This window comes from Macaca thibetana, chromosome X, assembly GCF_024542745.1.
Source record: "Macaca thibetana thibetana isolate TM-01 chromosome X, ASM2454274v1, whole genome shotgun sequence".
In the NCBI taxonomy this organism is placed as follows: Eukaryota; Metazoa; Chordata; class Mammalia; order Primates; family Cercopithecidae; genus Macaca; species Macaca thibetana.
Window position 1 is genome coordinate 96882136 of NC_065598.1, and position 13611 is coordinate 96895746.

The 13611-nt window shown below is 43.0% G+C and overlaps 1 protein-coding gene across 3 annotated transcripts in view; it reads left to right on the plus strand.

The window, feature by feature from the left end:
* The first annotated feature begins 1683 nt into the window (after nt 1-1683).
* The window catches only part of CENPI (centromere protein I), a 63913-nt gene continuing 51985 nt past the window's right edge, over nt 1684-13611 (plus strand). The window contains exons 1-6 of one of the 3 annotated variants that reach the window (XM_050775920.1): nt 1684-1760; nt 3314-3633; nt 4553-4788; nt 5699-5836; nt 12945-13063; nt 13363-13470. In XM_050775920.1, the coding sequence (XP_050631877.1) occupies nt 4566-4788; nt 5699-5836; nt 12945-13063; nt 13363-13470 (588 nt within the window). In that variant the 5' untranslated portion in view covers nt 1684-1760; nt 3314-3633; nt 4553-4565. The remainder of the gene's footprint in view (nt 1761-3313; nt 3634-4552; nt 4789-5698; nt 5837-12944; nt 13064-13362; nt 13471-13611) is intronic. The other 2 variants (XM_050775921.1, XM_050775922.1) reach the window with 2 other exon arrangements.

A 13611-nucleotide genomic window follows, 5' to 3' on the forward strand; every position in this document is an offset into this window, starting at 1 on the left:
CTGTTGCCCAGGCTGTAGTGCAGTGGTGTGATCACAGTTCACTGCAGCCTCAATTTACCAGGTTCAAGTGATCCTTCCACCTCAGCCTCCCGAATAGCTGGGGCTACAGGCATACGCCACCATGCCTGGCTAATTTTTTTTTGTAGAGACGGGATTTTGCCATGGTGCCCAGTCTGACCTCGGACCCCTGGGCTCAAGCAGTCTGCTTGGCCCGGTCTTCCACAGCGCTGGGGTTACAGGTGTGAGCCACCTCGCCTGGCCCAACTTTCCAATTTTATTTACGTTTCCCCACACTTTTGTGATGTTAGCACACAAGACAGAAAGCCACGTAATTAGGATCTCAATACAATTTCCAGGTTTGGGAGTTTTGCTTAATTAGGTGATGCCAAGAGAAGTTCGAAAAATGATTTCAGAGAAAATCGAAGGTGTATCAAAGGTGAATCACTATCTTTCACTATATATATATATACACACACACATATACACATATCTATATACACACACATATATACATATATATACACATATCTATATAGATACACACACATGTACACATATATCTCCACAAAGTGGTACAAGTTGCACTGCCACGGACTTTTCACATTAGGCAAGATAGTTCACCACTCAGGGCTCCAGTTTCACCATCTACAAAAAGAAGGTTGTTGAAACCTTAAATTTCCTTCCAATTTGCATTTCTTTGAGCCTATGAAACGATTAAAAACATGAAAAATTATTCAAGAAATTTTCAATTTTATTAAAGAACAGCATCTATCAGAAAAAATTGAAGAGCCTCAGTTGTCATGCATGATTAAGTTAGAGTTGGTGAAACTGTTCTGAAAACCATATATGATGTGGTAAAGTTATTTTTGCTGTATCCTTTCCCAAATACATAAACTTTGATTATTCATCTCTAAGATCGCAATCCCCCCCGCCAAGTTTGCCTAAAGTTTATAGGTATGTTTTGGTCTCAACAACTCAGTGAGAGTCATTAAATTTGTCTTTTCTCTTTTATTCCTACTCTAGTTAAGAGATTAAAATTAGGGACTAAGCTGAGAGCTTAGACTAAACCCTTGTTGCTGTTTTAAAGCCAGTTTCTTTAAGGTCAATTAACTCCTCATTGTTAGGAATAGTTACATGTTGACAGCCGGTTTCTAGAAAACTCTGGAGGATATCCATACCCATTCTCGGTAAAAGGAGGGCAGATCCAGCCTTTCTTTCCTCCCACGCTCTAGGTTCACATGGGGAAAGCGACAGGCCCTTTAACTTAAGTCTCGGCCAGGGAGAAGCCACCTTTATTGTGATATTTACGGTTTCACATTTCCTACAAAGTCCCGACATCTTGGGTCAGCCTAGGCAAAATAATCACTATAATTGATCATGTTAAATTCAAGAACCCAGACACGAATTGTCTCGCTATACGCAAAATTACGAACATGAATATTCTTAGCTCAGTGGAAACGCCAGCCAATCAGCTGACACCAGCAGCAACGGCCCACTCGCTGCGCTCCCCACAGGCTCAGGTGGGTGGGGCAAGTCGCTCTCCGTAATTGGGTCTACGTCAGCGTCATCGCGCGCGCCACCTCCCGCCACCGAGCCACCCGCCACCTCTAGCCAATCAGGCTTCAGCTGAGTGCGTTACTCCGCCCAGCCGCCGCCTGGGTTTGCGCGGAAGCGCATGCGTGGGGTGGAGTCAGCTTCTTTGAATTCCGGAGGCGGCATTCGGTCGTCAGAGGCCTGTGCGGGTACAGGTAGAGTGTCAGGTGAGGAGGTACTGTTAAGCACCGCGCGAAATGGGAGCGAAGAGAATTTTTTAACTTTTGAGGGTGGGACTATCCTGCAAGGTGTGACTGCGGTCGGGTTTTCCGTAGCCAGTTTCCCTCCAGGGATCCTTGGGAAGCCCTGGGATGGTTCAACTGGGTGGGGTCAGAAGCTGTTCCCTTGCCCTTCTTTCCTAGGAACCTAGGAAATAACTCGGAACCTGTACCTTCCCACTGGTTTGGACATATTCCTCTCCTGATCTGGCCTCATCTGTTCCAGGGAGGTGGGATTGAGTAAGTGTCATTCCGACCATTCCTTTCGTTTTTCCTATTTGCAGCCAGAAACTTAGAAGTCATTCTTGGTTCCTCTTCCCTTTTCCCTACATCCAATTCTTTTATCACAGCCTGCTCTATCTAACTCCAAAACATTGCACGAATCCAATCATTTTCCACCTCTACACCCTAGGCCTACAGTCATCCTTCTTCTGGACTTCTGCAACAGCTTTTTATTTGGTTTCTTTTCTCTCCTTGACCTCTAACGTTTTCATCTCTGCACTGCAACTAACATGATCTTCAAACACAAATCAGGTGGTATTGCTCCACTCTCTAACCTTTCCCCCTTCCCCAATGTTTTCCCATGACACTTAAAATCCAAACTCCTTACTCTGGCCTGCAAATCCCAATATGATCTTAGTCACTGGCTACGTTCTGATTTCATCGCTCATTACCTTTTACCTCTTTCATTCCACTCCCTCTAGACTAATGTTACTACTCTTTCTTTTCTTTCTTTCTTTCCTTCTTCTTTCTGTCTGTCTCTGTCTCTCCCTCCCTTCCTTTCTTCCTTTCCATTCCATTCCTTTCCTTTCTTTCCTTTTTTTCTTCTTTCTTTTGACAGAGTTGGGCCAGGCGTGGTGGCTCACGCCTGTAATCCCAGCACTTTGGGAGGCCGAGGTGGGTGTGGATCACTTGAGGTCAAGAGTTCGAGGCCAGCCTGGCTAACATGGTGAAACCCAGTCTCTACCAAAATACAACAATTAGTCAGGTGTGGTGGTGTGCGCCTGTAATTCCAGCTACTCGGGAGGCTGAGACAGGAGAATTGCTTGAACCCAGGAGGTGGAGGTTGTGGTGAGCCAAGATAGAGATCATTCCACTGCATTCCTGCCTGGGTGACAGAGTGAGACTGTCTCAAAAAAAAGAAACAATGTCTCACTATGTTGCCCTCAGCTTCCCAAAGTGCTGGGATTATAGGTGTGACCCACCTTGCCCTGTCAAGCTGCTGTTTCTTTAACACATAAAGCTCTTTTTGCTTTAAAGTCTTAAAGGTCTTAGCATGTCTTCCTCTTTTCCATGAAATACTGTTCCACCAGATCTTCTCATGGCTGGTTCCTTCTTGGCATTCAAATCTCAGTTCAAAGGTCACCTCAGAGAGGTTTTCTCTGAACACTTATTACAAAGTTACAATGTAGCTTCCCATCCCCGCTTCATTTCTGTCACATCACTGTGTATTATATTCATTATTGCTTACTTTTCTTCCTTTTACTTTTTATTTTTTTCAGACAAAGTCTTGCTCTGTCAACCAGGCTGGAGTGCAGTGGCGCAATCACGGCTCTTTGCAGCCTCGACCTCCCGGGCTCAAGCGATTCTCCTGCCTCAGCCTCCTGAGTAGATAGGACTACAGGCGCGTGCCACTATGCCTAGCTAATTTTTTAAATCCTTAGTAGAGACGTCTCACTGTGTTGCCCAGACTGGTCTTGAACTCCTAGGCTGAAGGAATCTTCCGGCCTCGGCCTCCCGAAGTGCTGGTATTACAGGTGTGAACTACCATGCCCGGTCTTAGTTGTATACTTATTTATTGACTCTCACCTCGCCTTTCAGTGTAAGTGTCATGAGAGCAGGGACCTTGATTGTTTTATTATTTTATCCCTGGTAACTAGACTTGTGCTTGGCAGATAGATGACATTTAGTAATTATTTATTAAGTGAATGAATGGGAATATTTGTCTCCTGAAAGTGCGTAGTTTGGCCACCAGTTTGGCTTTTGAACTATGCAGCTTTGACTTAGCACTGACAAATTTAGGAGCATAAAGTTTAAAAGCAAAATCAAGGAGAAGTGGGGAAAATAGGAGTGGAGAAAGTAAGATTGAGTTATTGAGATGGATTAGTTTTTTTGTTTGTTTTGAGACAGGGTCTCGCTCTGTCACTCAGGCTGGAGTGCAGCAGTGCAGTCTCTGCTCACTGCAACCTTCACCTCCTGGGTTCAAGCGATTCTCCTGCCTCAGCCTCCTGAGTAGCTGGGATTACAGGTGTGTGCCACCATGCCCAACTAGTTTTTGTATTTTTAGCAGGGACAGGGTTTCCTCATATTGGCCAGGCTGATCTCTAACTCCTGTATGCCTGACCTCAAGTCAGGCCCGCCTCAGCCTCCCAGAGTGCTGGGATTACAGGTGTGAGCCGCCACGCCCGGCCGAGATGGATTAGTTTTGGACCCATTTATATGACATAGCCATTCTAAGAGAGAACTTGCATATGTTGCCTGTACTCTTACTGTTTTTTTCCACTAGAAAGCTAGTTCAGCTGATGAATGTTCCTTGGCAGGTTGTTTCTATTTCTATTTAGGGCAAGGACTTTCTGAGAAAGTCAACCTCTAGATTTTGTTTCCTGAATTGTTGTCAACTTATTTATTGCATGCCTGTTGTATGCTAGCTATTGTATACTAAATACTGGAAACACACCCTCTCTCTGTGGATAAAAAAGGACTGTTTGGCTGATTAATGATAACACTTGTTTTCTGTGTAGAACATATGCAGTAATGTCACCTCAAAAGAGAGTTAAGAACGTCAAGGCACAAAACAGGATTTCACAAGGTAGTAATAGTTTTCAGACCACGCTTTCAGCCTGGAAAGTAAAACAGGGTCCAAGCAACTCAAAGAACATCTCAAAACATGGACAAAACAATCCAGTGGGAGATTATGAGCATGCTGATGATCAAGCTGAAGATGCTTTGCAAATGGCAGTGGAATATTTTGAGAAAGGTAAAGGTGGATTGTTTTCCTTATGAAAGTCCTATTTCTGTAAAAATAGTCTAGTCTTTTTTTCTGAAGAGTTTTTAAAGGAAAGCATAATTTTGCTCATTCATGCTTTTGTTTATTTAATAGACATTGAGCAGTTACTACATATCAGTATGCTGGGCACTAGGGACACAACAACAAAACTTACTAGTAGAGTGGTTCCCAAACTGCTGCATATTGGGATCACTTGAGAATCTTTTTTTCTTTTCTTTCTTTTCCTCCCTTTCTACCCCTTTGGCTCTGAGAATCTTTAACAAACAAACTGACGTCAGGCATCCACTCTTAGACTTTCTGATTTTATTGGTATGGAATGCAACCTGGCATAGGGATTTTTTTAAAGGCTTTGGGTGGTTCCAATGTATGGCAAAGTTTGGGAACCACTGTCCTAGTATTGAAACAGGTTGTAGTCTAAGTTCAATGCTTTTAGTTAGTTTAGAATAGAAATGTCAGGGCATAATCCAGCTTTCCTCACTGAAGGTGCTATCACTGTTAAATATTCTTTAGTTAAAAACATCTCTGAACGGTTTTTGTGAAGACACATCTTACATAAACTCCTTTATTTATTTTTGGAGACAGGGTTTTGCTCTGTTGCCCAGGCTGGAGTGCAGTGGCATGGTCATTGTGCCAGCATGCCCAGCTAGTTTTTAATTCTTTTGTAGAGATAGAGTCTTGTCATGTTGCCCAGGCTGGTGTCAAACTCCTGGCCTCAAGTGATCCTCTTGCTTTGGCCTCCCAAAATGCTGGAATTACAGATGTGGGTCACCACGCCTGGTCATTAAGCTATTCCTTTAAAGAGTTTCAAATTGTTATTATTGAGGCTGAAGACTGAAATAATTTTAAAGGTCTCACTATTTAATATTGTTTCTTTTTTCAGGTCCCGTTAAAACTTCACAGAATAAAGATAAAACTTTGGAAAAACACTTGAAAACTGTGGAAAATGTGGCTTGGAAGAATGGGTTAGCTTCAGAAGAAATTGACGTTCTATTAAATATTGCACTCAGTGGCAAATTTGGTATGTTGAGGAGATGCTTTTTTTTGTTCTTTTAACGCACCTAGCACCTATATTTTTTTGTTTTAAAAATATGTATATATACACATATATATATACACACACACACACATATATATATAGATAGGTATACACACACATTCTTTATAATAGAGACAGTGTCTGACTATATTGCCCAGGCTGGTCTGGAACTCCTAGACTCAAGTGATCCTCCCGCCTTGGCCTCCCAAATTGCTGGGATTACAGGCTTGAGCCACCGCACCTGGCTCGAGGGGGATGTTGTTTTGTTTTTTGTTTTGAGATGGAGTCTCGCTCTGTCACCCAGGCTGGAGTGCAGTGGCACGATCTCAGCTCGCTGCTACCTCTGTCTCCTGAGTTCAAGCAATTCTCCTGCCTCAGCCTCCCGAGTTCCTGGGACTATAGGCACGTGCCACGTAACCTGGCTAATTTTTTGTATTTTTGTATTTTATTTTGCTGTGTTAGCCAAGATGGTCTCCATCTCCTGACCTCGTGAGCCTCCTGCATTGGCCTCCCAAAGTGCTGGGATTACAGGTGTGAGCCACCGTGCCTGGCCAAGGGCATTTTTTGTTTTTTGTTTTTTTTGGGAGACTGGGTCTCACTCCATCGCCCGGGCTAGAGTGTAGTGGTGCAATCTCAGCTCACTACAACCTCCACCTCCCGGGTTCCACCTCTCTGCCTCAGCCTCCCGAGTAGCTGGGATTACATTGGCCTCCCAAAGTGCTGGGATTACAGGTGCCTTCCACCACGCCTGGCTAATGTTTTTGTATTTTTAGTAGAGACGGAGTTTCACCATCTTGGGCAGACTGGTCTTGAACTCCTGACCTCGTGATCCACCTGCCTCGGCCTCCCAAAGTGCTGGGATTACAGGCGTGAGCCACTGTGCCCGGTCTTGGATGTTTTTGTCATCACTTTGCTATTAGTTTTTCCTTTTAGACTTTGTTTATTTATTTTTTTGAGATTGAGTTTTGCACTTGTTGCCCAGGCTGGAGTGCAATGGTGCGATCTTGGCTCATTGCAACCTCCACCTCCTGGGTTCAAGCAATTCTTCTGCCTCAGCCTCCCGAGTAGCTGGGATTACAGGCACGTGTCACCATGCCCGACTAATTTTGTATTTTTAGTAGAGATGAGGTTTCTCCATGTTGGTCAAGCTGGTCTCGAACTCCCGACCTCAGGTGATCCGCCCTCCTTGGCCTTCCAAAGCATTGGGATTACAGGCGTGACCCATTGTGCCCGACCTTCCTTTTAGACTTTGAATTAGATTGTTCATTGGAATTAGTTGCAGTTTTTTATGTTTACTGTTCTCTTCATAAGACCAATCTGTTAAGATTATACAATGGGCTTTTTTGTGTGTTTAGGCCAAAAGTTTCTGTGTGCATATGCTGAAAATGACCAGTTACCATATATCATTACAAATAAAATGCAAAATACATACTTTTGTCACCAAATACATGAGAACCGTTTTTTAGTATTTATCTTAAGCATACGTAGTAATTTCAACAATGTTGCTGGAAGGCATCTTAAAAGATCACTTAGTCTACTTCATTACCTTCATTTTCTTTATTTTATTTATTTATTTTTTGAGATGGAGTTTCGCTCTTTCACCCAGGCTGGAGTGCAATGGCGTGATCTCGGCTCACTGCAACCTCTGCTTCCCGGGTTCAAGCAATTCTCCTGCCTCAGCTTCCTGAGTAGCTGGGATTATGGACATGTGCCACCACACCCGGCTGATTTTTGTATTTTTAGTAGAGACGGGGTTTCGTCATGTTGGCCAGGCTGGTCTCAAACTTCTGACCTCAGATGATCCGCCTGCCTCAGCCTCCCAAAGTGCTGGGATTACAGGCATGAGCCACCGTGCCCAGCTAAGATGCTTTTTCTTTTGTGCAAGTGCATCTTTTCCTGTTCTAAATTCATTGGTGATGGTTGGGATGGTTGGAAGAGGTTCTTAGAAATAATACCTGGTCAATATTTTATTTACTTGAACCTTTTAACTTTTTCTCATTTAAATTCAGACTTGGAAGGTATTTTAGACTCTAAACACTCTCATTTAAAGGTGAGGAAAAAGAGGCTCAGAGTAGTTAAAGAGACTTGCTTAATGTCAGAGGTAGAACTGGGGAAATAAGATGACCAAACTCCCATTCTAGTGCTTATACTATACCACATTGCTGCTTTTTTTTCTACTTAAAAAAAGTTAAGGCTGGGTATAGTGGCTCATGCCTGTAATCTCAGCACTTTGGAGGGCCAAGGCAGGATGATTGCTTGAAGCCAGATTTGAGACCAGCCTGGGCAACAAAGCGAAACCTTGTCTACAAAATGTTAAAAAAAAAAAAAAATTAGCTAGGTGCAGTAGCATGTGCGTGTAGTCCCAGCTACTTGGGAGTCTGAGGCAAGAGAATCACTTGAGCCCAGGAGTTTGAGGCTGCAATGAGCTATGATGGTGCCACTGTACTCCAGTGTGGGCCACAGAGCAAGACTCTGTCTCTGGGGAAAAAAAAGAAAGATTAAGACAGCTCTCAAAACCAAGTGCTTTATATACTAAGTGTTTCTTGGCTGTCGCATGTTAGATTCCTTTGTTTATATCCTAGCAGCATATTTGCAGGGGTATGTGTATTTATTTTAAAGTAACAACACATTACTAACCGAATTCAACATATGACTGTCAGGTATTTTATTTCTCCATTTTTATCTGATTAGTTCTCTGTGTTTCCCTAGAAAGTTAAATGAGACCTAATAAAATTGTTTTTTTTCTTGTAGATGGTTTTAGATTGTTTGGTTCTAATATCTTTCCAGGAATCCGTGTTTAACTGAACAATGTCTGTCAAGATCAATTCACCCACTCCCATCTCACTTTAAAACATATATGGAGTAGGGGCTGGGCGCAATGGCTCACGGCTGTAACCCCAACACTTTGGGAGGCTGAGGTAGGTGGATCACGAGGTCAGGAGATCAAGACCACCCTGGCTAACATGGTGAAACCCCATCTCTACTAAAAATACAAAAAATTAGCCGGGCGTGGTGGTGGGCGCCTGTAGTCCCAGCTACTTGAGAGGCTGAGGCAGGAGAATGACGTGAACCCAGGAGGCAGAGCTTGCAGTGAGCGGAGATCATGCCACTGCACTCCAGCCTGGGTGACAGAGAGAGACTCCATCTCAAACAAAACAAAACAAAAAAACAACATGTGGAGTATACAGATGTTTTCTGTTTTAGAAATTTTTTTTTCGTGACAGAGTCTCACTCTGTTGTCCAGACTGCAGTGCAGTGATATGATCACGGTTCACTGCAGCCTCGACCTTCTAGATTCAAGCAGTCCTCCCATCTCAGACTCCCAAGTAGATGGGACTACAGGTGCGTGCCACTGCACCCAGCCTCCTTTCTTTATCTCAGAAATTAATGATTAGGTTATCTTGATGTCTGCCAGGACGTGAGGTGTCTCAAAATGCATGCCTCAGACTTGGGAAACTTATATAGCAATTTAAAAAATAATCTCTGGCTTTCTATTGTTACTTTTCATTTTTTTTTTTTCTGCTAAGCTGGAATTTGCTGAGGTCAAATGTGGCCTCCTTAATTCCTTTTCTCCCTTTTATTATAGTTATTTCTGTGATGTCCCCCATCCCTACTAGATCTTTACATGCAGCTCTTTTGGTAAGTTTCAATGCATATTCAGAGGCAGGTATGCTAGAAATGTCATCATAATTAGGTACAAAGGGACTTTAGATTCTTTAAAAATTAAGTCACTTGGAAGTAAAAATAGAATCAGTATTGAATTCTCCCTTTGAATTTGGTGCACGTGTAATGTGTTAGTGGTGAGACTATTTTAAATTTCGAAGAGTTAGTGGATGGGAGTGAGAAAGAAAACAAGAAAAGAAACCACAAGAGTGGAAAGCAGAGATTTTTATTTTTGTGATTCATTACCTATCATCACTGCTTCCTTTCTTCTCCACAGAATGATAGTGTACAAAGTGATGAGATATATTCTAATTCTTGAAGCCTTAATTAACAGAAGTTGAGATAGGATGTATTCAAAGCCAGCCTCTGTGACTTTTTTTTTTTTTTTTTTTTGAGACGATCTTGGTTCACTGCAAACTCCGCCTCCCAGGTTCAAGCGATTCTCCTGCCTCACCCTCCTGAGTAGCTGGGATTACAGGCACCCGCCACCATGCCTGGCTAAGTTTTGTATTTTTAGTAGAGATGGGGTTTCAGCACGTTGGCTAGGCTGGTCTCGAACTCTTGCCCTCAGGTGATCTCTGTGACATCATTTCTATTACCAGATGGGAGAATACCATAGAGGCCTGAGATCAAGTGGAAAGATTGGACTAGTGTAGAATGGTATTACTGCTAGTCAATTCCAAGAATATCTTGTTCTAGGCCAGTCATGGTGGCTCATGCCTGTAATCCCAGCACTTTGGGAGGCCAAAGTGGGCAGATCCCTTGAGTCCAGGAGTGCGAGACCAGCCTGGGCAACATAGTGAGACCTTGTCTTTGCTAGAAATAAAAAACGTAAGCAGGTATGGTGACACATGCCTGTAGTCTCAGCTACCCTGGAGGCTGAGGTGGGAGGATTGCTTGAGCCCAGGAATTTGAGGTTGTTGTGAGCTATGATTGCGCCACTGCACTCCAGCCTGGGTGACAGAGTCAGACCCTGTCTCAAAAAAAAAAAGAATATCTGTTCTATTCTGCTACTCTTCCTGCTTTTTTGGGGTGAGCGGATGATACAAATATATACATTTTAATTTTATATGTATGTTTTTATTTCTGGCTCACGTTCTCTCATGAACAAATACATTCTTAAATGTAACACCTCATGCAAAGTGTCCATCAGTAGCTTTAAATAAATTAGTCTATGAGGCCATTAAAAAAAAATCTTTGAAATTTTCCTGTGATTGAAAGCTTTTTTGGAGATATAACTCACATACCATAAAATTCATTGTTTTTTCCTTTTGTTTTCTTTTTTTTTTTGAGACGGAGTTTCACTCTTATTGCCCAGGCTGGAGTGCAATGGTGTGATCTTGGCTCACTGCAACCTCTGCCTCCCGGTTTCAAGCGATGCTCCTGCCTCAGCCTCCTAAGTAGCTGGGATTACAGGCGCCCACCACCACGCCCAGCTAATTTTTGTATTTTTAGTAGAGATGGGGGTTTCACCATGTTGCCCAGGCTGGTCTTGAATTCCTGACCTCAGATGATCTGCCTGCTTTGGCCTTCCAAAGTGCTGGGATTACAGTTGTGAGCCACCATGCCCTCATAACATTCATTATTTTTTTATTTTTTACTTTTTTATTTTTGAGATGGAGTTTCACTCTGGTAGCCCAGGGTGCAGTGCGATGGCGTGATCTCGGCTCACTGCAACCTCCACCTCCCATGTTCAAGTGATTCTCCTGCCTCAGCCTCCTGAGTGGCTGGGATTACAGGCGCCTACCATGACACTCGGCTAATTTTTTTTTTTTTTTTTTTTTTGAGATGGAGTTTCACTCTTGTCGCCCAGCCTGGATTACAGGCGTGAGTCACCACGCCTGGCCTAATTTTGTATTTTTTAAATTAGAGATGGAGTTTCATCACCTTGGCCAGGCTGGTCTTGAACTCCTGATCTCAGGTGATCTGCCTGCCTCGGCCTCCCAAAGTGCTGGAATTACAGGCATGAGCTACCGCTCCTGGCAAAATTCATTGTTTTAAAAATTCAGCATTTTTGTTTTTGGAGACAGAGTCTCACTCTGTCACCCAGGCTGGAGTCTAGTGGTGTGATCTCAGCTCACTGCAACCTCCACCTTCTAGGTTCAAGTGATCCTCCCACCTCAGCCTACCAAGTAGCTGGGACTATAGGCATGTGCTACCACATCTGGCTAATTTTTGTATTTTTTGTAGAGATTGGGGTCTCACTATATTGCCTAGGCTAATCTTAAACTCCTAGGCTCAAGCAGTCCTCCGGCCTCAGCCACCCAGGAGGCGCCACCATGCCCAGCTAATTTTTTTTTTTTTTTTTTTTTCACATAGAGACGGGGTCCTGCTGTGTTGTCCAGGCTGGTCTCAAACTCCTGGGCTCAAGCAATCCATCCACCTCAGCCTCCCAAAGTGCTTAGATTATAGGCATGTGTCACCGCGTTCGGCTCCAAATTCAGCATTTCTTTAAAGCATAGTCAGAGTTGTGTAATCATCACCACTATCTAATTCTTGAACATTTTCATCACCCCAAGAAGAAACCCTGTACTCATTTATATTTTTTAAATAGAAATATTTGAGCCAAATAATTTGCCTTATAGTTTTTTTTTGTTTGTTTGTTTTTTTTTTTTTTTTTTTTTTTTTTTTTAGAGAGGGTCTCACTTTGTCATCCAGGCTGGAGTGCAGTGACATGATCACAGCTCACTGCAGCCTCGACCTCCCTGGGCTCAGGTGTTTCCCCCACATCAGCCTCCCAAGTTGCCGGGACTAAAGGCTTACCCCACCACCCCTGACTAATTTTTGTATTTTTAGTAGATATGGGGTTTTGGCATGTTGCCCAGGCTAGTCTTGACCTCCTGGGCTCAAGTGATCCGCCTGCCTCGGCCTCCCAAAGTGTTAGGATTATAGGCATGAGCCACTGTGCCTCACCATTGCCTTATAGTTTACATCAGTAGTTAAAGGTACATTTTTGTTTTGAACAATTTATTAATAATGATAAGAGATACTGAATTTTACACACTGTTGGTTTTTATTGCCTTCAATATAATGTGAGGTTTTTTTTTTTTTTGAGATGGAGTTTTGGTCTTGTTGCCCAGGCTGGAGTGCAATGGCACGATCTCAGCTCACCATAACCTCTGCCTCCTGGGTTCAAGCGATTCTCCTGCCTTAGCCTCCCGAGTAGCTGGGCTTACAGGCATGCTCCATCACGCCTGGCTAATTTTTGTATTTTTAGTAGAGATGGGGTTTCTCCATATTGGTCAGGCTGGTCTCGAACTCCCAACCTCAGGTGATCCACCCACCATGACCTCCCAAAGTGCTGGGATTACAGGCATGAGCCATCATGCCCAGCCTAATGTGAGATTTTTAGATCCGAGAGTGAATAATAGTAAAAGAACAATTGAGACATCAAAATGTAGTTTAATTTAGCTTGTCTCCTTTCCAGGAAATGCTGTAAACACACGGATATTGAAGTGCATGATCCCAGCAACAGTAATATCACAAGATTCTGTGGTTAAGGCAGTCTCCTGGCTTTGTGTTGACAAGTGTTCTGGTAGCACCAAGGTAATCTTTTTAAACTCTTTGATTGTAAGTCCTTCAGAACCACTTAAGGACTGACAAGGAAGAGCCACTTATCAAGTAATGACATTGGCCTTTTGTGCAAAGCCTGTAGTTTTGGAACAATATATCTTGATGCAAGGGCTATGTTCAAACAGAAATTTTTACTGAGAAATAAAATCTATTATTCTACTTTGTGCCTGAAGCCTCTAAAATAGCCCTGGCGACGGGGGACGGGGGGTGGAATTAAACTCTTCTGTACCAGTTGTATTTCTTTAAAGATAAGTATTTTGTCTCTTCAATAGGTACTTTTTTATCGTTGGCTGGTTGCAATGTTTGACTTCATTGATCGTAAGGAGCAAATTAACTTGCTCTACGGCTTCTTTTTTGCTTCATTGCAAGATGATGCACTGGTAAGTAAAAATTGGACAGCATTAGGCATCAATCAAATAGTACATGAGTGTATATTGATGCACCATATATCCTTCAGCATGCTATACAATGTGTTTTTCCTTATTTTAAAAATATATCAAACATACAGAAATGTACCAAGA